Below are 25,752 nucleotides of genomic sequence, written 5' to 3'. Positions count from 1 at the left end.
AAAAAGTGCTTCTGCTCACGTTATTATTAGTGAGAGGTAGATAATTGCTCTACCCTTCCAATCTACCTTGAACAATGAGTTAGCAAGTATATACTAATTACTTGTTAGTTTCTAGGCACTAAGTTCTTGGGATTCTAAGACAAAAATTCAGACCCTGTCCTTAAGGAGCTCTGTTGTAATGAGAGAACTATGTACACACAACATATATACAAAGTAAATGGAAGGTAGCTGAAAGGGAAAGTGTTAGTTTTTGGAGAAAGCCCTGCTGAAGGTGAGAGTTGAGCTGACTTTTGAAAAGAATCAGGAAAACTAGAAAGAAGGTCTGAGAATCCTGTCTTAAATGCTTATTTGACTGTGTGACTCAGGGCCAGTCATTTAATCCCTGCCTACCTCAATTTTTTCATCTATAAAATGGAACAGATACATAGCCCGGTTGATGGCAGGATCAAATAAGATAAATGTGTTAAGTGCTTTATAAACCTTAAAGCTATGTAAATGCATTATGCAAACAACAATTTTGAAAAAAGCTTAAAAGTCAAGGGGAAAGCCCAGGCATTTAGGGCATCCTCTTTTTCTTTTTTGAATTCAGATGGCAATGTATTTTACTCTCAGAACTTGAGTCAAAGCTTTTGTTAATGTTTTGAATTCTGGAAAAAAACTGACATATTTCTTCTCAATAAATTCAACAGCAATAAATAATAGACTTGTAACTAGGCTTCATTGCTATATTATTTTGTGATTTAGGAAGATCTCAAGTATTTTGGGTTTTTTTGAGTTTTGGGGTTATTTGATATGATTTTGGGATATTCATGTGCTCCCATTACTCTATTATTAGACTATTGCAAGAATTAAAGTTTTTTGGAAAGAAGCTTTTATTAAATTCCAGATATTACTATTATATGTAATAGTATTTCTTTAAAAAATAAGAATGAATTTTTGTGAATTTCACTAAATTAGAATTTTCAGTAATTGAAATTGATGTTGTTTACCTGTTTGGTCTAATAAATAGTACAAATGACCAATATAAACAAACTTATAGGACAGTGTTAAAATATTTAAAGCAACGATGTGGTATAATGGATAAGAACCTAAAATTAGAGTCCTAAAATTCCAAATCCAAATTCTACCTCCCATGACATTTACTCTCTCTGAGATTCAATTTCCTTCTTTGTAAAATAGGGGTAAAAATAACCAGAGTACCTACTTCACAGGAAGATTATGAGGGTCAATTGAGATCAGAGTTATGGGGGCAGCTAGGTGGCTCAGTGGATAGAGCACCAGCCTTGAATTCAGGAGGACCTGAGTTCAAAATCTGGTCTCAGACACTTAACACTTCCCAGCTGTGTGACTCTGGGCAAGTCACCAGCCTCAGGGGGGAAAAACAACAACAACAACAAAAAAAGGATGTATCTGAGATCAGCGTTATAATGTACTTTGCAAAGATTAAAGTTTCATATAATTATCAGCTAACATTATTATAGAAAAAAAAACACCTGCTTACATGAAAATTATTTTCTATGAATAAGCATTATGTGTCCAAATATTTCTCATAAGACATTTTAATAAAGCAACTGTTTTGAATGATTTTTTAAAAAAATGTATCAATCTAGTTGGAGATATTGTATGGATGTAGCAATAATAAACTTGTGTTTCCTGAACAAATATCCTGTGGGTCAGACATTCCACAAATTCAAACTTGACTTTCCTCTAATTATCATCTAGCATGATAGTGGAGAATACACATTTTATTTATTAATTAATAAGTGAGGTTTCCTTAAAATAACATCTTTAGTGGAAAAAAACATTTCTGTTTTGTGAAGAAAATCCTTATATTTTTCTTATTGCAGTTAGTCAGTAAATATTTATTGAACACTTTTATGTGCCAGTCTTGTGCATAATCAAATATTCACAATCTTTTTGAGATTTTCTATTTAGTATATTTATTAAGCTATCTACACTTACTATGATTGGTTCTGCAGCCAAACTCAGGTAAATTGTAACTGATAGATGTAATGAATATGCTTTCCCCAAGTTCATATCATTCCCCCTTACTTACTCCATAATTATACAGTACAATGATGTGACTAGTGCAAAGAAGGAAAGCCTATAGTTGTTGGATATTAGATACATTTCTCCTTTGTTCATTTTGACAAAGAAACTAAAGTGTAATAACATGTAGAAAGCCCTAAAAACAGGAGGGACCACATCAATCTTCAGGATTCTATAAAACAAATTCTAATTAGGGTTATGAGTGTGAATAGCCTTTCAAGTCACTAAGTCCAGAAGAATTGATCATAAAAAGTGAATAAGAGATCCAGAAGATGATTTCTCAGGTTTTAAAGGGTATAGGTTGAATTTATTATATATTTTATTTTAAAAGCAAGCTATGTATGATATTCACAGTTCCATTTCCAAATTACTACTATGCATATGGAAATGTCTATTCTATTTAGGGTTTAAATTCAGGATAAAAATAAATTTCAATTTTTTAAAATGAAGATAATATCTGAAAAATAGATTTTGGATTTCTAGATCACAACATACAATATAGTAATAACAAATTTCTTTTTTTTTTTTGAGGCTGGGGTTAAGTGACTTGCCCAGGGTCACACAGCTAGGAAGTGCTAAGTGTCTGAGACCAGATTTGAACTTGGGTCCTCCTGAATTCAAAGCTGGTGCTCTATCCACTGCGCCACCTAGCTGCCCCCGCAATAACAAATTTTTGCTTAAGGATGGCATGTATCCAAAAATGGATAGGATGGTAAAAATATACTTGCCTGAAGTCTTAAAATCTAATTGAAAGTATTTTAAATTTATAGAAAAGAAGGAGGAAAAGGCAAGGAAAAGTGACTATGTATTAAGATAATAATAATAATAATAATACTATTGCTGCTGCTGCTATCACCACCACCACCATCACCTAAACCATAAGTAACTTTATTATTTATGAAATATATGCATGTATGTAGCAGCTAGATGGCATAGTGAAAAAAGAGCTATCTCTGGAGTCAGGAAAACCTGAGTTCAAATTCCACCTCAGATACTTGCTTATTGTGTGACCACAGGGTCATAAAAAGTTGGACATGACTAAAACCATTCAATAACAACAACTACATACAGATACACAGATCATCACAACTTTGCATGGTGTGTGCTATTATTATCTTTATTTTACATGTAAGGAACTAAGGCCAAGAGAGTTTATATAATTTGTCCAAAGTTACACAGCTATTAAATGTCTGATAAGATTCAAACTCATATATTCCCAAGATACCATGGATTAGAGCTACTCTAAGGGAGACAATCTAGTAAACATGTTTTTAAAACATATTTTGAAATTATTTTATTTCAACATAATTTATTTTCTTTTAATCCAATATATTTTATGCACTTAAAAAATATTTTTCTGTGGAGTTTATAGACTTCAGCAGACTATTAAAGTGGCCTATAATAGAAAAGATTAAGGAATTCTGTCATAAAGAGATGGTTACAATATTATAATCAAACTAGGAGACAAAGCCCAAAGAACAGATAATGAAGATCAGGGTTTCATCTATCTATCTACCTAGAAAGGTGGAGTCAACTTAGACAATCACATCCATCCTTATTTAAAGTAAGAAACAGGATGCTAGACCCTGATTCTATAATCAGGTGAGAAACTTGCTTATTGTTGCTTTTGTTGTTGAATTCTTTTAATCCCTGTTTCTAATCTACTCTTCCTAATCTCATTTTGGGTTTTCTTGGCAAAGATACTGGCATGAATCAATCATACTAAGTACAAAAAAACCCTTTTATCAATTTAGATGTCCTCAATATTGGTGATCTATAGGAAATGTGATTGAATTGGTTGAGGAGACTTTATCACACCCTGTAGAATATATATATATATATATATATATATATATATATATATATATATATATATATATATATATATATATATATATATATATATATATATATATATATATATATATATATATATATATATATAGTGTGTGTGTGTGTGTGTGTGTGTGTGTGTGGAGAGAGAGAGAGAGAGAGAGAGAGAGAGAGAGAGAGAGAGAGAGAGAGAGAATCCTTTCAGAATTTCAGAACCTGGAGATTTAAAAATCTAGTAGTGTGGATGGATAACTCCAGATAAACTCCTTGGAAGGAAGAGACTATTCAAATCCAAGAGTAGTATTCTGAGCATTAGAGCATTAAGGCTAAGATTGAAATGAAGTTGTTAAATCGTGTTTCCTATACCTGGAATGTTGTTTTCCCTCTTTTAGAGTCAATGAGTGGGTAGTGGGCAGAGCATCAATTTTGGGATCAAGAAGACTCTACTTTGAATTGGGTCTAAGGCATTTTCTAGCTCTGTGATCCTGAAGAAGTAATTTAACTTCTGTATGCTTCAGTTTCTTCATTTATAAAATATAAATTATAATATCACTAGGATTTGGGGGAGGATAAAAATGAGAGGATAAGGTAAAACTCATTGCAAACTTTAAAATGATATATAAATGCTCTTACTATTGTTTGCAAGGCACTATGCTAGCCTGTGGGAATAAGAGGGGAAAAGTGACAAATAGTTCTTGCCCTCAAGAAGCTTGCATTTGTCCAAATACTTGTTGACAGCATCAAATTGATCAGATCAAACTCTTGCTTCCTTTGTTTTGTTGAGGTTACTAAAATGGTATATCAGAAAAATGGATATAGTTTAACTAGATTTTAGCAACCCAAAATCTCTCAGTTTATTCTTTTTGTTAATAGTATTTTATTTTCCCAAATACATGCAAAGGTAACTTTCAACATTCACCTTTGCAAAACCTTGTGTTCCAAATTTATCTTCTTCCCTCCCTCCCCAAGACAGCAGCAATTGGTTATATGTTAAACATGTACAATTCTTCTAAACATATTTCCATATGAATTATGCTGCAAAAGAAAAATCTGATCAAAAGGGAAAAAACATAAAAAAGAAAAAACCAACAAGCAAACAAAACAATAAAAGGTGAAATACTGTGCTTTGATCCACATTCATTCTCCATAGTTCTCTGTCTCATGTTATTCTTATGAATTACATCATGTGAATTACATGATAATATAATTAAGTATATTTGCTTAGTCCCAAACTAGGAGCAATTGGTGGATGTTGCATATAAGTTGATTTAAGTTCTATGTAAGAGAAAATATAGTAGTAATTAGAGCTATGCCAGAGTGGAATGGGCAATCCACAGAAGTGATGGACTTCCCCTCACTAAAGATGTTCTAGTAAAGACTGGATAGTACTCCTATGTTATATAAGGGATTTTTGTTTACTTTTGGTTGACTTCGCCATTGATTTCCCTTCCAGTGACATTCTGGTAAAGTATTTAACAAGCATGCAACAAGGATGCCTGACACACTAAAAGTTTAATCTGCATCATTATCATTTTCCATATTTTTTTTCAGTCTAAGACAATTGGCAAAATCATAAATCAAGCCCTGATTTTAGCATTTATTACTTCTGAGGCTCACACTGAAAAGATAACAATTAGCTCTCTTAAGTAAATTCAGCTTTCTCTAGCACAGCTTTGCTTCCAACTTAGGTGGCACCTTGGATGGATTTTATATCAGGAAGTTCTGAGTTAAAGTTTTATGCCTTAGGGGCATTCAGTGGCACAGGGGATAGAGATCCAGCTCTGAAGTCAGGAGGACCTGAGCTCAAATCTGGTCTCAGACACTTAACACTTCCTAGCTGTGTGACTCTGGGCAAGTCACTTAAACCCAATTGCCTTAGGGAAAAAAAATTATGCCTTAGACTCTTGCTAGGGACATGATCTAGGACTATACCTTTAATCACTTGTTCTCAGTTTCTTCATCTGTAAAAATAGTATCTAACTCGAGTTATTCTAAGAATCAAAAGAGTTAATGTATGTAAACTAATTTATATGTGCCATTGTCATCTGAGATTATGAATTTATTCAGTTCAATATAAAATATATTTTATTATTTGTTATGTACTACTATGTACCAAATACTATGTCAGTCACTGGGAGTACAAAGAAAGGCAGAAACAGCCTCTGCTCTCAAGTAAATCTCAAAAAGTATAATGGGGAGACAATATACAAATATATACAAAGTATATATACATTAGACATATATACAATCTGTGTATATATGTGTCTGTATATGTGTGTATGTGTGTACCTACAAGCAACATATATGTAGGGTAAGTCGGAGATAACAGAGAAAAGGCACTAGAATTATTCTAAAGTGCAAGTGTTGAAGTTTAGCTTTTTGTAAAACATTAGAAAGATCAGTTACATAATTAATAAAAGCACTCAGTTTGGAGATTGGTGTCCAACTAGCAGTGTGGTCATAAGCAGATCATTTCAATTCTCTAAATTTCTGTTATCTTTTTGGTAAAATAAAGATATTAATACTTGTAGAATTATTACAAGGAAAGTGTTCTGTAATTCTTAAAATACTCTGTAAATGTGAGCTGTCATTTTTTGGGGGGGGAGCGAAATGTGATTTCAGAGAACATAGTGTCATAGATCTATAGGTAAAGAAGTTATCAAAGCTTATTTAGACTAACTCTTATTCCCTCTTTAAATATATGAGGAAATTGAGGTTGAGGAGGTAAACTAACTTGCCCCCCAGGTTAGATAGGTATTTAGCATCAGTGGCATGATGTTAATTTATGTCCTTGGAAATTTCATAACTGTCATATTCTTATTGATTCAAGATTTATGTCCTTGCTAATTGCAGAGAAGGGCTCTGTTAGGGATTTGATGCACAAATGAATGCCATCCTTGGCTCTTCTCCTTAAGAATGTGAGAATTCAAGGCAATTTCAAAATGCCGTCCACATCCAGAGGGAGAACTGTGGGGACTGAATATGAACCAGAGTATAATATTTTCACCTTTTTGTTTGTTTGTTTCTCATGGTTTTTTTCCTTTTGTCTGATTTTTCTTGCACACCATTATAAAAATGAAAATATGTTTAAAAGAATTATACATATTTAACCTATATCACATGACTTGCTGTCTTGGGAAGGGGAGGTAAGGGAGAGAGGGAGAAAAAATTGGAACACAAAGTCTTTCAAAAATGAATATTGAAAACTATCCTTATGTGTGTTTAGAAAAGTAAGATACTATTGAAAATTAAAAAAAAAAAGGATGTCTTCTCTGATCTAAAATAGCTTGTTATCTGGATTGGATTATTATACAAATTATTATAATATGAATTAGAATATGACAAAAGGCACAGAAGAGGTAGCAATAGAACGCTTTGAATTCAAATTCCATCTTATATGATATGGGGTGTCCCAAAAAAACAAGTAAAGTTTAAAACTGTATGAAGACCTTGGGGACATTCTGTTCACTTGTATACATGACAATATCCCTTCCACTCCAAGTAGAATACAAAAGCTCTGCTTAGTGCAGGGACTTTGTAATTCAAAAACATATTTGGTATCCTAACATGGAATCATGCACATAATAGGCATTTATACATTTTTGTGGAATTGATGACTTATGTGAGAGAAAATTTTCAGGTATGTGAGTCTACTTTGGTATCTATGAGTGGGGTTGGATAGGGTGGGATGTGATAGAATATTTGTCATAAATTTTAAAAATTCTTGAAAGAGGTATTACTAGTGCTGGACCTGAAAAAATGATCAATATTTTTTTGTCTTAGAATTATGTAGCATTTTGTAGTTCATAAAGTACATTCTTGTAGCTAATCTCTAAGCTAGGTAGGATGCAATAGATTTTTCAGAGAGACATTTGAGAGAGAAAGAAAGGCATTCCATACCTAAGCAATGGTATGGACAAGAAGCAAAAACGAAAGATGACATTAGGAGATGATGAGTAAGCCAATTTGACTGAAATAAGCAGTGCAAAATATGTTGGAAAGAGAAGTTAGAGCCAGAGTGTGGTGAACCTTGAATGCCAGGAAAGCAGCTTGAGATCCCATTTAGTTAACAATAGGGGTTTTTGGAGCACAGGAATGATGTGATCAGAAGAGCATTCTGATAGCTGTATATTTATAATTTGGAGCAGAGAGAGTGATGAAACATGGAAACTAGCCAGAAGGCTATTGCATTAATACAGTAAAGAAAAAATGAGGGCCTGAATTAGATTGGTTGTAGAAAGGAATAGAATAGAAGAAATAAAATGTGAAAGAGAATAAATCACTTCTAAGAGAACTTGCCTCTCTGAGGTATGATGAATCACGAATAAGATTGCCAGGACTTAGTGAATTTTGAATCTCAATTTACAGTGGCTTAGGAATATTCCTTTCCAAAATAAGTGAGAATTTGGTTTAAGAAAAATTGAATGTGTCTAATTAGATCATTATATTTGGAGAAGGTTGAATAAAATGGAGAAATCTGTCAAAGTTTGTATGCAAATTCCATGTATAAATGGCACTTTCCCCTCTAGACTTGAAAGAGATCCACACAACTTTAAAAATGTCTTCCTGGGACTATCACAATTGGGAATATTTTGAAAGAATTTTATTTTAACCTGAGGTTTGCTTATAATGTTCCTTATCTATTTATTTAAATTTTCAAACATTTCTAAATTTTTCAGAAATATCGGAGTGCTTCAGTGGGAGCCGAAGAATACATTTATGAACAAACAGCAAGGTAGGTTGATGAGAGATGAGCTAACAGGAACTGTTTAACAAGCTAATTAAGATTAAAATAGGACATTTAGTGGAAACAAAATAATTTCTAATCATCTGATGAAATGTTGAATCAAATGCATAGTATGTCTAACATTAAAATGGGCAATTACTTTAATCATTTTTCAAGTGGAATGGGAAGAGTGTTGATCAATGAAGTCAGGAGACATGGGTTCTAGTTTCAGCTGGCTGTGTGTCTGGAGCAAGTCCCTTCATTTCAGAGACTTTTATGATCTGTAAAATGATGGAATTAGAAAACAAAATCTTCAAGTTCCCCTTCATTTCTACAATTCTAACATTCTATGATGATATCATATTCTTGTTTTCTTAGGAAAAAAATTACAGTGTATTCATTTCAATTCATTGCAATAAAGTTAAATCATCTCAATTAAGTAAGTGTTAATTGTGTCTAATCTGTACCTGATACCATGATATGAAGACAAAAATGAAAAGAGTTCTTGTCCTCAAGAAGCTTACATTCTACCACTTAGTCATTTTCAGTCATATATAATTCTTATTGACCACTTTTTGGAGTTTTCTTGCAAAGATAGTGTCGTGGTTTGCTATTTCCTTTTCCAATTCATTTTATAGATGAGAAACCAAGATAAATTGGGTCATGTGACTTGTGTCTAAAGCCAGATTTGAACTCCCAACTCTAGGCTTAGTGCTATATCCATTATGCCATCTAGCTGTCCCTTCCCTCTTTTACAAATGAGGAAATAGACACAAAGGGTCATGTTGTGTCTGAGACTGGATTTGAACTCAGAATTTTCTGACTTCAGGCACTGCACTCCATCACTGTGCCTTGTGAAGTGTCCTTCTATTGGAATGAGAGCTCCTTGATTTCATGACATGTCAATTAATTAACATTTTTTTTTGTTAAATGTCTTATGTACCAGTCACTCTACTAGGCACATTTAATAACCATATCCTTTGCTCTTTATTGTTCTTAGAAATTTATTTTGGATTTCTCTTTATTATGAGCTTTGGTTGAAGATTTTATTGTCCCAAGAAGGTAATTTAAAAGTTAACTTTGAAAGTCACCTTTTTGCCTAGGCTTTTTTAAGTCTACATGAAATAAAGAACTAAAAAATCAGATGGCCTCACTGAAAAGATTAAGGCAGAAAATTTCAACTTATACTTAGCTTACGATGCAGAAAAAAATACTACCTTAATATGTAGCTATATTTCATTTAATAAAATATATATCTTCCTGAAAGTACTGTAAATAATGTTTAATGTAACCACGGTATTTCAAATGCTTTAGAAAAGTTGGTTCTTTGAAGAAACCCTGTCATGATTTCTTTTGTGAAAAAATTGTTTTGTGAACAATTAGTTTGTAATAGAAAAGTTTTCTTCTACTGTATCTATTTTTGTATATTGTATTATCTTAAAGTGGGACACACCTATATTATATGAGATTGATGAAATTCAAAAAAGCTTAGGTAGCCTGCATTCCCCATGGACCACAGGCATGCACAATTGACCAGGTATATTATGGACTTTCTTTCTAACAACAACAACAACATTTGCCAGATTAGTTCCTATTGGGAATTAAATAAGAATTATATACAGTATTAGAAATGACCTTTGTCCTTTTCCATCCTAAAGTGGCATCTTCTTTCCCATTGACTGTTAGGATCAAATTTAAACAATTCAGGCCAATATTTATAAGAAGGGATGTTAAACTCATTAAATGCCAAAAATGAAAATTAACAAAATGGAGGTGGGAATACTAATTGTTTTTTTTTTTTTTTCCTTTTCCTCAGTAGTACATTTCAGTATACTTTGGAAGCTACCAAATCTCTACGTCAGAAGCAAGGAGAGGGACCCATGACCTATTTAAACAAAGGACAATTCTATGCCATCACCCTGAGTGAGACAGGAGACAACAAGTGCTTCAGACATCCCATCAGTAAAGTCAGGGTATGAACATTTCTCATATTAAAGACAAACAAATCAGATATCTAAAAGTCAGAGATTAATTATTTCATGTGTGTGGTTTATTTTTTTGGGGGGGGGAGAAGCATTGCTTTAATTTTTTGTTTTCTTTTTTTCCTTGAATAAAAGAAAAACTGAGGATTTTGGCTTATCATTCTAGTCAGGTGCCAAAATAACTCCAAGGAAGGACTATGATCTACAACATACATAGTTTTAGAATATATCAGAGGGACTTTCCCTGCTTCATTAGTCAGATATGAATTTCATAGTTTCTTATCGACTAATCTTAATTTATTAGGTGTGTAGTGTGAAGTTGAAACGTATTTGGGAGCATGAAAGAGCTGCTACTAGATTCAGAAAGGGAGGGTATGATTTAGTCAATTATATTTAGGAACTTGGAGTTCTATCTAAAAGTTTCATGGCCTTACTCCCTTTTTAAGAGATGGGATTCAAATATGTCTGAATTATTTGGGGGATTTCAGTCCTTTCAGTAAAAAAATGTAATTTAAGTTTAAGCCTCATACTGGAATACTATCAACGTCTAGAATCCATAGTGCTGCCAAGAAGGAAAATGACTGATAGTCTTTTCATACTGAAAAGGAATATTGTATCATATCCCCTCCTACCAAGAAAATTGCAAAAAATCTTCAGGTTTTCTGGTAAAATCTTTATCCATCTTTACCAGTTGTGACTAATCACTGCCAGTGATTCACATAGAGTAGTGAAGAACACTACTGTATGCTTATAGCTAATATTATATTACTATAATACAAATAGCTATAGAATGAGTTTATCTAAAGTAAAAAAAAATCCCCATGAAAATCCAATCAATTCATTATTCTTAAAAAGGGGAAAATTTAATTCAGTTTTTCTTGATACAAGTCACAAACTTGTATGTCATAAGTGTGTTTAATTGCTTTATTTTAGTGTGACACATTAGGAAAGATTACTAATTTGACCATTTCCTCTCCATATTATTTTACTCAACTTCTCTCTGGGTTATTTAATCCAATCCAAAAAAATCAAATTAAACAAAGATTTTATTAAGCACCTATCTACTTTATACGGCACAGTGGATGTTCTTTGGTCTTGTGCCTTCTTTTATCTCTACACACCTCCTCATGGATAACTCATCTACTTCCATGGGTTTAATTATCATCACTATGCAGATGACTCATAGATCTATATATCCGTCCTGTTCTCTTCTTTCCCACCCCATCACCACTTCAATCCCACACCACCAGTTGCCAATTAGACATTTTCAAACTGATTGTCCCAGAGATATTTTAAACTCAACATGTCCAAACTAAACTCATAATCTTTCCCAAATCATTTCTTCTACCAAAGTTTCTACTTTTGTGGAGAGTACTATTATTCATGTTCCCCAGTATTAATCTTGAATTTTTGATTTCTCTTACCCCCATTTCCAGATTAAAGTTTAATTGAATATAGTGGGCTGTATTTTGACAAGGAGAAAAATATTCTATATGGAATATTACGTTAGGATTTCAATTCAGTTTAATCCAGTTCACATTTATTCTAGTCCCTACTATGTTAGTCATTGAAGTTGAGGGAAAAAAAAAAGAATATAGTACCTACTCTCAAGTTTATATTCAGAATTCTTGGCTGAAAGATGACAAATCTAACAATTACTACTTGTATCTGATACAATGGTAAAGAGGAAAGGAATGGATATTTTCCTCAATTACTGGCAGTATTCCCCATAGGATCACATTTAATCCAATTTGGACTATAAAATCCAGTCAAGAGTATAGGGTGTCATTTATAACTAAAGAAAAATTTCAGATATCTTTAAAAAAAGTCCACAGATTGGGTAAGGAATTCAAATAAATTTCTATATCAGCAATACAAGATTATTGATATTACTTTATTCATTTACTAGAAGAGTTTTTGTTTGCAATGAGACTTTAACTTGGGAACAGCCAGAAACAGAAATACCACACAGTAAACTTTTATATGTAAGGAACAGAGTTTTGAGATGCAAAGGGAAAACAAGCAGCTTGGCAGGCTCATAAATTGAGTAACCCACCACATGTTGACTTCTCTTTGTAATTTTTCTGTTTTCTTTTAAGTTTAATAGGCACTGCCTGAGAGCTGGAGTAATGTTTATTTTTAAATTGTGTTAACGTAGCAAGCTTTCCTAACTAATACAAACCTTTAGTCAGTGCAATCTGTTTCCTTGTACAGTATTTCCTATTGTACAAAAATAGATTGAAATTGGGCCAGAGTTCAAATGGAAACTTGGGAGAAAATATTAAATGGTATATCCTTTCTGCGCAGTTAGAAAAAGCATAATGAATGAAAGAGGATCCTGAAAGCAGCTTTTGAATCCAACAAACATTTTAGAAGTGCCTATTCTGGGGAAAGACTTTACCAGGGGCTGGGGATACAAAGGCAAAAAGACCTTGCTTTTAGAACACTTACATTTTATTGGGGAGGAGGGACTATGCATATGTAAAAATAAGGGAATCCAAAGTATAGTTAATTTCAAGAGATAAAGGGAACATGGTATTGCTGACTAGATATCAGATGATTTCTTTAATAGTAAGTAAAAACTATAATAGAAGCTATATTTTTTCCACTATGCTCTAAAGAAGGGATTTTTGTGTGTGTGTGTGTGTGTGTGTGTGTGTGTGTGTGTGTGTGTGTGTGTGCGCGCGCGCTATGGGATATAGTTCATCATATAGAACTGCAGCGACTTCACAGTTTCCTTACCTGTAAAATGAAAAGGTGGGACTAGATGATTTCTAAATTCCCTTCCAATACTGATAGTCTATGATTCTTTGGGTCAAGATATATTCAGGTAATTCAAGTTGTTTATGACTCTAGTCATAAAAGAAATTTCCAGTTCCTTTTAGAAATTTTTTCCTCCCTCCCTCCCTCCCTCCCTCCCTCCCTCCCTCCCTCCCTCCCTTCCTTCCTTCCTTCCTTCCTTCCTTCCTTCCTTCCTTCCTTCCTTCCTTCCTTCCTTCCTTCCTTCCTTCCTTCCTTCATTCTTTCCTTCCTTCCTTCTTTTTTTCCCACTTATAGAGGAAGTAATTTCTATTATTCTTTGACTTGACAGAGTGTGGTGATGGTTGTTTTCAGTGAAGATAAGAATCGAGACGAGCAGTTGAAGTACTGGAAATATTGGCACTCTCGACAACATACAGCTAAGCAGAGAGTACTTGACATTGGTAAGTAGGTGATGGTTCTTCAAGGGGCTTTGATAAATAGAGAGCTGTAATAATGAAGTTAGGATGAATACCAGCAGGTAACAAAACACTGACAGTTCAGAAATCTGAAAGAAGGAAGCATTTTTATTCCCTTGTGAGGAAAATTCACAATCACTTGTTAGTGCAAAATAGCAGTTCTCAGACTTTTTGATCTAAGTACAGTTTTATGCTCCTAAAAATTGAGAATCTCAAAGAGCTTGTCTTTATGTGACTTGTACCTACTACTATTTGCTGTATTGGAAATTAAAATATCTTGGTATTATGCAAATAATTTTGACCCTATGGATCCCCTGGAAGAGTCTTGGGTACTCCCAAGGACTGTCAGACCACACTTTGAGAACCTATTGTATGTGACCAGAAAAACAGAAGGTGTCACAGTTTGGGGATAGTTATGTTATAGAGTACTTTCTTTGGCAATCTGGTAACCCTAAATGTCCCTTTTCAGAAAAAAGAAATTTAGCATAGTGCCTAACACATAGGAAGCACTCAATATATGCTTGTAGATTTGATTTTATTTAAGCACTTAAAATAAAACACATAAGATTATAAAGGAAATCAATTACATTGAAATGTTACTAAGATTAAGTCCTTGCCTTATTTTCCTCATCTGAAAAACGGGAATAATAATACCTACCTCCCAAGGTTGTTGTGAAGGTAAAATGAGATGATATCTATAAAATCTTAAGGTATTATAAAAATAACATTTATTATTAATGCTATTAATGGAAGATATTTTTTAAAACAAGTTCATGGACCTTAGCTTACAAGTCCTTGTTGTAACTCATGTCTTCCCTTCAGACATTAGCTCTTCTGGGGTCTTATAGCTTGATTATCTTTTATCTGTTAAATTGTGGTTTGCTTTATAACTTCACTGTCTCTATATTTTTTTGTTTTTGTTTTATTTTGGCATGGATGACTAAGAGATATGATAAAATTCAAGAGCCAATAAAATTTTTTAAATGAAAATATAAGTTAAAATAACATTATAAATAAATTAACCAACCATTCCAAGAGAAAATCAAACCTTCTAAAAATACAAGGGAAGGCAGCTAGGTGGCACAGTGGATTAGAGCACTGACCCTGAAATCAGAAGGGATCTGAGTTCAAATGTAGCTTTAGACATTTACTAGTTGTGTGACCCTAGGCAAGTCACTAAATTCTGATTTTCTCTGGATAAAAAAGTATAATAAGGAGCCAAAAAAGAATTGTATACAATAGAAAATTTAAGAACACCTCTCCACATTAACTTCTGCTTCTGGACAATAATCCTAGTTGATATTTATGTGGCCATTTCATTTGTGCCTCCTACTCTTGTGGTTAGGACCATCAATATTACATCAAATGTTAATGGAGGCCATTTGCTTTGCAAACTTTAAAGCACCACTATGTTTAGGTTATTTATCTCCATTTTACAGATGAGGAAAATGAGGCTCAGCATCAGCAATCAAATTCTAACCCAAATTTTCCTGTTGCCAAGTCTAGCATTATTTAATGCTGCCTAGTGGACTTTTTAGTTTGGAACAGAACTTTATAGATCATCTAGTCTCATTTGTACAGAACAGAAATGAGGTTAGATTGGTTATTATTCTTTGTCTATGGTCAAATGGCTAGTAAGTAACAGAGCTAGGATTTCCAGGCCTTTGTGATTCAAGGAAGATATTCAACTTCCTCATGACTCAAGCACTGTTTGCTGGCTCTGTCTGCTTTGTTTGATAAGGTGGTGTCATATTACGGAGAGAATCCTGAAGTAGAAGTCAAGACCTATGAACTGGTCTCTATTCTGCCTCCACACAAGAAGCTGTGTGATCTTGGATAAGTGATTTCCCTAATTCTGGGTTTCGGTTTCCTTGTTGGACTAGATGAAATCTAAAGTTCCTTGTAACTCTTAAAGTGTATAATCTCACAGCTCATAACCCAGAACTATAGCTACAGGTTTATATGAACTAATTGGGGCTTCTTGTTTATCACTTTTTTTTTTTTTTCCCTTTTTGGCTTGTGACCTCAGGTACATCAGAAATTGGCTTATGTTTAAATCCCACGTAATCCCCCCAAAGAGGACTCATTTCCCAAGAGAGCATCTAGCTTAAGAAATATGAAAAGACATTGATATATTCTATATCAAATAACATAAAAGGACTCATCTTAAGCTTGTAAATAGTAAACAGTTATTTTTCTGGAGAGCCTTTACTTTTTTCAGCAATGTATGCAATTTTCTAGACTTTGCTAGACTTGAGGACCTTTGGATGAAGGAAAATATTTGGGAGTAACTAAACAATTCACCCCTTTCCCCTTGAAAGGGATGTATATAGCTCACAATACACGAAGGGTAAGGTCCCAGTTTATTCCTTCACTTCATGGCTCTTCCTTGATGTGCCTTCCCTTTAACTTCTAAGAATGTCTTTACTACTTTATCATTTTAACCTTTCTACTTGCCATCTCTATTACCAAGAATTTCTTTGTGATGGACTTTGGACTTTTCTAGGTCACAACTCAATTTCCACTCCCCACTCCCCACTCCCCGCTCCCCTTTCCCCACTCCTCATTCCCCATTCCCCAATCCCACCAGCTCCTTTCTTTGAATATAGCTCCTCTCTCCTTCCTTGTATCTTTCTTCAAATTTGTCTGTTTTGCTCTTTTAAAAGCTAAGTTCAAGGTGTTTCTGTCATTAATTTATTTGCAGTGAGGTGTTAACTAGGTGATAACTACCTGTGAACTCTGCCAAGGTGAGGTCAGCTATTCCTGAGTTCCACAACAGAGTGAAAATGTGGTGTCAATGGATATGTTTACAACTCAGAACAAAGGTTTTATGGGTTTAACTTTGTTAATAAGAAGTTAACCCTAACCAGCCTTCTCTATAATATATGCTCCAGGATCCTATGTTTCTAGAGCCGCTATGTTGCAGTCTTGTGAAAACTTGATTGTTATGTATCTCATCTGAGGAGTTTTATTTAGCTCTCTGATGGCATCATTCTCTCTTTGGTCCCATTCTCCCAAAAACCTTTTTCATTTTTAAAAAGACCTGGGAATATCAATGGATGTAGGACAAATCTGCCATCTACAATTCTCATCTTGATCATTCCTTGAAATAAGGGGGGGGGGGAAGTTATTTGATGCTCTGGTTGAACTATTTTTTCCCTTTAATTTACTGAGCTGGAATGCTATAGACATTACCATGCTACCATCGATGTGACTGTTCATTTTACAACTTTTGCTAATTCTTCTTGTTTGAAGTTGGATTCTTTTTCAAAATTTCATTTTTGACCTTTTTTAATGCTCTATCTTCCCCTCTCCCATAGTCCTTTCCTGATGAGAAAGCAAAGACTCAAAAGTCTAACAGTGTTCAAAACAACATATAAAAACAAAATTTTCTGGCTCTAAAGAAATTTATATTCTTCTGGTGGAAAACAAATAAACAGATGAGGAAATGCAGGATGAGAACTTTTCTAAAGAAGGTTAGGAATAACTTTCCTGAAAGAAGTAGTGGTAAATGAATTGAACCTTGAAGAAAGCAAGATATAAGAGATTGAGATAAGGAACAAGTATACTCTAATTATGGAGAATAATAGCCTTTGCAGATAAAACATTCTGTCCCTCTGGTCCCTCACTCTCTACCAAATGCTTCACCATTAGTGGATAAGTTAAGTCATTGCTTTTAATTTGTTTATTATTTAGTTATATCCAACTCATTGTGACCTCATTTGTTTTTGTTTTTTGCTTTTTGCAAAGATACTGGGGGACCTTGCCATTTCCTTCTACAACTCATTTGACAAGATGAGGGAACTGAAGCAACTTAGGTTACTCAGATAGTGTCTGAGGTCAAATTTGAATTCAATTCTTCTTGACTTTAGGTTTGGTATTCTGTAGACTGTACCACCTAGTTGTTCAATGTGAGTTCAGCTTCTTAATGTTGTTTTCATGTAGCCATTGTTTATACTGTTCTTTTTGTTCTGGTTTCAGGTTAGGCTTTTTTGTTGTTGTTGTTGTTTGATTTTGTTTTTTTTTTTTTGTCCCAAACACATACTAGGTTCTGAGTAAATACTTGTTGAATTTATACTTCCCAAGTTTTTTTTGCATCATTCCCCCCCCTCCCTCCAGCATATTATGCTTAGGTACCATACTTTGGACATTTCTCAATTGATGGACACTGATTTTGTTTCTAATTGTGAAATTTTTTCCCCTCTGCCATACAAAGTGTTGGTTTGAATATTTTGATGCATTTTTTTTTTACCTTTTTGCTATTTTTCTCTTTGGATATTTAGTTAAAGCTGGGTATCTAATCTTTGGTCCTTTCTCTTTCTTAACCTTTTTAAAACACATGACCACTAATAGAATAGTTTCTTCTCAATTATATAGATGAGTTTACTCATATGGGCTATTTCATTATGAGAATAAGTGAAGGAAAGACCACCATCTTGGAAAGTCATATCAAGTCTTTATGCTCTATATTTCTTTGCAGTTGAAAATAAAATCTTTGGTTTGGGTTATTTGTGGCTATTCAAAGACAATTTAGTCTGAGCTTACTTTTCCATCTCTGTGAATGTAATTTGAAAGTGATAAGGGACCCTTTGACATATAGAACCTAATTCATAAAGCACAAAAACATTGAACTTCATTTTAATGAATTCTTTTTCTTTCTCTACTCAAAAGACTCATCTAGGGCTTACTGTAATAGAGTCCCAGGTATATTTGCTTATATAGTAGGGTCTGAACTTCATAAGTATCTCTATTTCCTACCTTCCCTAGTTTTCTTTAAATTTTAACCAAAATCTCACTACCTTCTGCAAGATACCTTTCTCAGTCTTCCTAAATGCTAATAAATTCCTTCTATTTTCAACTTTTTCTATATGTACTGTGTCTTGTCTGTACATAATTGTTTGCACATTATCTCTCCCATCATACTGTGAACTCAATCAGAGAAGGAAGTTTCTCTTGCCTCTCTTTGTATTCCACGTGCTTAACTTAAAGTTAGGCTCATAGTAGGTGCTTAATAAATGTGCAGTTGCTTTAAGGATCCTTTGAAGTTCCTTTTCACATTGGGCTGATATTTTGGGAAAAGTATAGGGTTCAACAAGTGTCTTAGGTTGATTTTTCTCCACTTAAGGCACAGAGTAAGGGTTCATTTATTTGTGAATTCACAAGAATAATGAGGGAGTTATTATCCTATGTTGTAGGTCAGAAAACTGAGGATAAGGGAGACAAGACAGATAGATTGCTTAGATTTACGATGTGCTAGTCTTTGTGTTTGAAAAGAATATAACTCGTCCCTTAATAGGGGATTTGTTTAGTTTTTTTTTTTTTTCTTATTCAGTATTGACTATGGATTTTTACTGAAATATCATATGCTTTTATAAGTCCCTTTCAAGCAATATTCACATCACTGCTAGTACAAAAAAAAGTTGCTGAAAACTTTTATCAAAAATGGATTGAGGGACAGGAGTTTAAAGATACAGTTTGTATCCATATTAATTCAATTTAATTTAACATACATTTATTAAATGATCTATTCTGTTAAAGGTACAATCAGGATTCAATGAAACTTACTGCTCAGACCTTAGTCTCAAGAAACTTACAATTAAATGGGGGAAGAAAAGACATGTAAACTATAACTGTGACATAACAGAGAGTGTGGGAAAGCTAGATGGCACAGTGGATAGAACACCAGGCCTGGAGTCAGAAAAACTTGAGTTCAAATTTAGTATCAACTTACTTGCTATATAATCCTGGGCGAGTCACTTAACTCTTTTTTGCCTTAGTTTGCTCAACTGCAAAATGAGCTAGAGAAGGAAATGGCAAACTACTCAGTAGCTTTGCCAAAAAAACTCCAAGTGGATCATGAAGATTCAGATACAACTGAAAAATGAGTGAAAAACAACAACAGCATCAGATGGACTTCAAAAAGACCTCTGGATTTAACAATTGTAAGATTATGAGTAATTTTGGAGATAGCCTATGAATATGATTAGAATGGATTCTATTTTTTTTTTTGGTACAATGTTCTGAAAAATTGTGAGAAGAAAAATGGTTTTTTTAAGAAAATTCTTTCAGTTCAAAATATACAATATATACTCACTAAAAAAAATTCTTCTCCATGATAACTATTTTTATAGATCCATAGAGCTAAAAGCAATTTTATAGAAAACTTTGAGTGTAGCTCCTTCATTTTACAAAAGAGAAAGTGAGACAGATTCAAGGTCATAGAACTTTTCAGAGAGATAAAACTTGTATCTTTGGGCATATAGTTTAGGTCTCTTCTTACTACAGCTCCTAGTACATGCTAATTAAACAAAGAATTTGTGGCTATTTGCCTTAACCTGTTGAAGAACCAATAAACTTTTGTAGAACAGAGGCATAAGTCTTTTTTATTTGAAAATACAGCACTGTAATTACTACTCAAGAAAATAAGAGAAGCAATTAAATGGAAACATGGATTGGTTCCAAATAAATCAAAAAGTGAATGAATCTCAACTACATGTCTGTTGGTTCAACATTTATATTATTACAGGGTTTATTTTTCTAACTCTAGCATATTTATACTGACTTCACAGGTTTTCATATCTAGTCTCCCCATTCTCATCTCTCACCATCCCCTCTCCCCACCCCAGTTCTATGATTTTATTTTTTAAAAATGGGATTATCACTGATTCACTATTTAGCTGGGGGCTCCATTGATTTAGAGCTTGACTCCAAGGTCATAAACAGCTTATTTACTGTGACTGCAACTCCTTGATGTCAAAAAATCTATCCATTTGTAGTTTTATATCTTTTAAACTTACCACATGAGATATGTATATAGTAGGTACTTAATAATTGCTAGTGAATTGATTATCTCATTACCTTCCCTATAAATCCCTTCTTCCCAACTTTCCTATGTTGGTTGAGATGATTTTAATCAACTCTATTCACAATTAAGGAAACATTCTTCCCTCTTCTCTATCCTTCTTTATCCAGTTAATTGCCAAGTCTTATAAATTCCACCTCCAAAGATTATGTTGTGCAAATTTTCTCTTCCAATTGTACTACCACAGACTTTTATATCACCTTTAGCCTAGATTACTACAATAACCTTCCATTTAGTTTCCCTATTTTCAGTCTCTTCAGGAACTCTCCCAATTTCTCCTTCAAACAACTTTGAGCACTAGCATTTGTGGCTGCTAGAGAACAAGGGACCTGATCACAGTTCTAGGGTCATGATTGCCAGCACTTGTGGTTAAAAAGAACCAAGGCCCCTTCTTAAGTAAAGACCAGAGCTCAGACTTATAATGTTACTATGCCTCACCTTAAATTACATGATCTTAGAAGCCCTGAAAACCAGAGCCCCGGAACTAGGTTGGAAAACAGTTGTACAAACAAAAATGTAAAGCTTGGGACAGTGCTCCCTCTACCCCAGAAGGATAGCTTAACTTTAACATTAAATTAAAAGTCAAGAAATAGGTTTGGAAAAAGAACAATAATAAAAAAGAACCTGACCATGAAGAATTATTATGATGATAGGGAAGATCAAGACATAAACTTAGACTAAGACAATGATGTTAAAACAGCTATCCACAAAGCATCAAAGAGGAAACAATGTGAATTAGACACAAGCCCAACAAGAATTCTTGGAAAAGCCAAAACATAATTTTTACAACAAATAAGAGAGAGAAAAATCCAGGAAAAAAATGGGAGTGATGCAAGAAAATTATCAAAAGAGAATCAATAATTTGGTAAAAGGGGTACCAAAAATACTGGGGAAAAACACCTTAAAATTGACTATATGGTGAAAAGGACTCAAAATCCATTAAGAGAAGAACTCCATAGAAAGCAGAATTGAGCAAATGGAAAAGGAAATATGAAAATTCATTAAAAAGGATTCCTTTAAAAATAGAATTGGCCAAATGGAAAAAGAAATTCAAAAGTTTACTGAAGAATACAATTCCTTAAATATTAGAATTCAGCAAGTGGAAGCTAATGATTCCATATTTAAAAAAACAAAACAAAACAAAAAAACACCATCAAAAGAATGTAAAAATAGAAGCTGTGAAATATCTTACTGAAAAAATGATCATGAAAATGGATTGAGGAGAGATAACTTAAGAATCATTGGACTACTTAGAAATCATATTCAAAGCAAGAGCAGAGATCTTATGTTTCAAAAAAGCAGTTTGCTTTGATATTCTAGTACCAGAAGGCAAAATAGAAGTTAAAAAAATCCACCATTTACCTCCAAAAGAAATCTCAAAATGAAAACTCCCAGGAATATTAGAGCTAAATTCCAGAGCTTCTAGATCAAGGAGGAAAAATTGCAAACAGTCAGAAAGAAACCAAATATATTGTGGATCCATAAGAAGGAGCACACAAGATTAGCAGCTTCTATATTAAAGGATCAGAAGATCTGGAATATGATGTCCCAGAAAACAAAGGAGCTAGGATTACAGCCAAGAATAATCTATCAAACAATACCCATCATTCTTCAGGGGGGAAAAGATATTTGATGAAATGAAGGATGATGAAAACTATTCCTGATGAAAAGGTCAGAGCTGAATAAAAATTAATTTGACTTTTGGATTTTTAATGGCAAAATAAAAAGGTAAAAATGAAAAAAGAAACATAAAAGATTCAATAAAGTTAAATTGTTTACATTTAAAGAGGACATGGGTTTGAGTTGACTATGATGAGATGAATTTTAAAAAATGAGTGAGAAAGAGGGATACACTAGCAGAAGGGAGAGAGAAAAGTTAGAAAGGGAAAAATAATATCATATAAAAGAGGCATAAAAAGATAAACTTTTACAGTGGAGGGAAAGATGAAGGTAGAGATAGGCAAACTTTGAAGATTTCTCTTGCTGAAATTGGTTTAAAGACAGAATAACATACATTCAATTGGGTACAGGAATCCATCTTATCCAAGTAGGAGGAGATAAAAGAAGAGAGGGCATTATAGAAGGGAGGGAGGATTAACAGAGCAGCAAAACAGACTTTTGAGGAGGGACAGAGTAAAAAGAGGGAGAGAAGGATGAATGGAAAAAATAAGATGGAGAGAAATAGGCAATTTATAATTATAATAGTGAACACGAATGGTATGAACTCTCCCATAAAATGGAAGGGTGATTTTTATCCCAGGAATGTAGGGCTTGTTCAATATTAGGAAAATATATGCAGAAAAAGTTCTTATACATATAACACCCATTCCTAAAAAGCATATAGGAATAAATTGGACTTTCCTTAAAATGCTTTGTAGTATGTACCTAAAATCATAAGCAAGTAGTATTTATGATGGGGAAAGCTAGAAGCCTTCCCAATAAGATCAGGGGTAATGCAAAGATCATCATTACTATTCAATATTGTATTAGACATGTTGGCTTTAGAAATAAGAGAAGAAAAAGAAATAGAAGGAATTAGAATAAGCAATGAGGAAATAAAACTATCACTCTTTCCAGATAATAAGGTGATATATTGGAGAATCCTAGACAATGTACTGTTAGGATTATCAGGTGAGAACTCGGGTTGTCTGGACAGTGACAAGGTGGGAATTCAGGTTGACTTGATAGTTTTCTGGCTCAGACCTTTGGTTCGGGCCTTTAAAGAGAGTTTACACCTTAGGAATTCTAGGAGGAGCAAGCTCATTGGTTTAAGTAATGTTTCCCAGAAGCCCATTCTCTGGGAGGATAAAAGAAGGGCAGCATTGGGTCTGAGAGAATCGACTCTGGGATAAAATCTTGATGCCAGGCAGGCTGAATGGAGATCAGTCTGATTTGAGAAAGGACAAGAGTTGGAGGAGATTCAGAGCTCCCTAGAAACCTGTGCACAGAGGAAAAGATTTTACAGATCTCCTCCCAGAGAAGGATTATAATTGAATAGACAGACCCTCACAATTCAAAAACATTACAAATTGGCGTCCACACGTGGGGCAAGGACTTTTCCTTATCCTGACAAGGATTTATTCTGAGCCCTTCAGAGAAGCTAGCCCAGACCTTTGCAATTTGGCGCCTGAACAGGGACAGACACGATCCTGATTCCAGTGGAAAAGCCTCCCATCCAATCTGTAAAATCTTTTCCTCTGTGCGCAGGTTTCTTGGGAGCTCTGATTCTTCTCCAACTCTTGTCCTTTCTCAAATCAGATTGGTCTCCTTTCAGCCTGCCTGGCATCAAGACTTTCCCAGAGTCGATTCTCTCAGACCCAATGCTGCCCTTCTTTTATCCTCTCAGAGAATGGGCGTGGGGTAATGCAAGGGCTTCTGGGAAACATTACTTCAACCAATGAGCTTGCTCCTCCTAGAATTCCTAAGGTGTAAACTCCCTTTAAAGGCCAGAACCAAAGGTCTGACCCAGAGAACTGTCAAGTCAACCTGAATTCCCACCTTGTCACTGTCCAGACAACCTGAGTTCTCATCTGGTAATCCTAACAATGTACTAAAAAACTAGTTGAATAATTAACAAGATACAAAAGAAATCTGCATAAATAATTAGCATCTTTATTATATTGTCAACTAAGTCCAGAAAGAAAAGATAGAGAAATTCTACTTAAATGAATATAGACAGCATAAAATATTTGGGAACCTATCTACTAAGGAAAACTCAGAAGCTATAAGAACACAATTACAAGATATTTTTCACACAAAGTCAGATTTTAAAAACTGAAGAAATAATAATTGCTTATAGGTAGGCTGAGCCAATATAATAAAAATGAAAAAAAAATAATTTATTTATTCAGTCTCATAGCAATTAAATTACTACAAAGTTCTTTTACAGAGCTAGAAAAAATTATAACCAAATTCATCCAGAAGAACAAAAAGTCAAGAATATCAAGGGAATCAATGAAAAAAAATGTGAAGGAAAATGGCCTAGCCATACCAGATCTCAAATTATATTGCAAAATGGCAATTATCAAAAAAAAATCTGGTATGGCCTAAGAAATAGAATGATGGATCAATGGATAAGATAAAGTACATAATACATTATATTAGATGATTGTTGAAATTTAGCATTTATTAAACAATGGTTCAAACTTTGGGACCAGAACTTACTTTTTGACCAAAAATGTGGGGAAAAGCAGAAAACATTTTGGTGGAAAACATTTTACACCATATACTAATTTATGGTCAAAATGAGTATGTGAATAAGATATAAAAGGTGAAATCATAAGAAAATTAGGGGAACATGGAAAAATTTACTTGTAAAACCTATGATTATGGGAAGACTAAACAAGAGATAGAGAACATTATAGAATGTAAAATAATTTTGATTACATTAAATAAAAAATGTTTCATACAAATAAAACCAATGATGCCAAGATAAAGAAGAATCCAGGAAACTGGAGAGGGATTTTTACAGGGTGTTTTTTGGATAAAGACCTCAATTCTGAAATATGTGGAGAACCGAGTCAAATTTATGAGACCATGAGTCAATCCCCAGTTGATAAATGGTCGAAGGATAAGAATGGGCAGTTTTTAGATGAAGAAATTAACACTATATTTTTAAAAAAATCTTGAGATCATTATTGATTAGAATAAAACAACTCTGAGATACCACCTTATACCTATCAAATTGTCTAATGTGAAAGAAAAGGGAAATGATAATTTTTTTTTTTTTCTGAGACAATTGGGATTAAGTGACTTGCCCAGGGTCACACAGATAGGAAGGGAAATGATAAATGTTAAAGGGAATGTGGAAAAACTGAGACTCTAATGCTTTGGTGGTGGAGTTGTGAACTGCTAGAGAACAAGTTGGAGTTATGCCCAAAGGGCTATAAAACTTTGTATACTCTTTGACCCAACAATACCACTACTACATCCATATCCCAGAACTCAAAGGGAAAAGATCTATGTGTACAAAAATATTTGTAGCAGCTCTTTTTTTGTTGGCAAAGAAAGGAAATTGAGGTGAATTGGTGAATGGTTAAGTTGTGATATATACTATTGTGCTATAAGAAACAATGAGTATAA

General features: G+C 33.7%; 1 protein-coding gene across 7 annotated transcripts in view; it reads left to right on the top strand.

The window, feature by feature from the left end:
* The window catches only part of GRHL2 (grainyhead like transcription factor 2), a 211,429-nt gene that overhangs the window by 74,187 nt on the left and 111,490 nt on the right, over positions 1 to 25,752 (top strand). For 6 of the 7 annotated variants that reach the window (XM_074267876.1, XM_074267881.1, XM_074267902.1 and 3 more), the window contains exons 5-7: positions 8,562 to 8,617; positions 10,425 to 10,581; positions 13,682 to 13,793. In XM_074267876.1, coding sequence (XP_074123977.1) covers positions 8,562 to 8,617; positions 10,425 to 10,581; positions 13,682 to 13,793 — 325 coding nt within the window. The remainder of the gene's footprint in view (positions 1 to 8,561; positions 8,618 to 10,424; positions 10,582 to 13,681; positions 13,794 to 25,752) is intronic. The other variant, XM_074267889.1, reaches the window with a different exon arrangement.

The sequence above is a fragment of the Sminthopsis crassicaudata genome, chromosome 1, assembly GCF_048593235.1.
Source record: "Sminthopsis crassicaudata isolate SCR6 chromosome 1, ASM4859323v1, whole genome shotgun sequence".
Taxonomy (NCBI): Eukaryota; Metazoa; Chordata; class Mammalia; order Dasyuromorphia; family Dasyuridae; genus Sminthopsis; species Sminthopsis crassicaudata.
The sequence above is the reverse complement of the archived record's forward strand: the minus strand, read 5'-3'. Positions and strand labels throughout refer to the sequence as shown.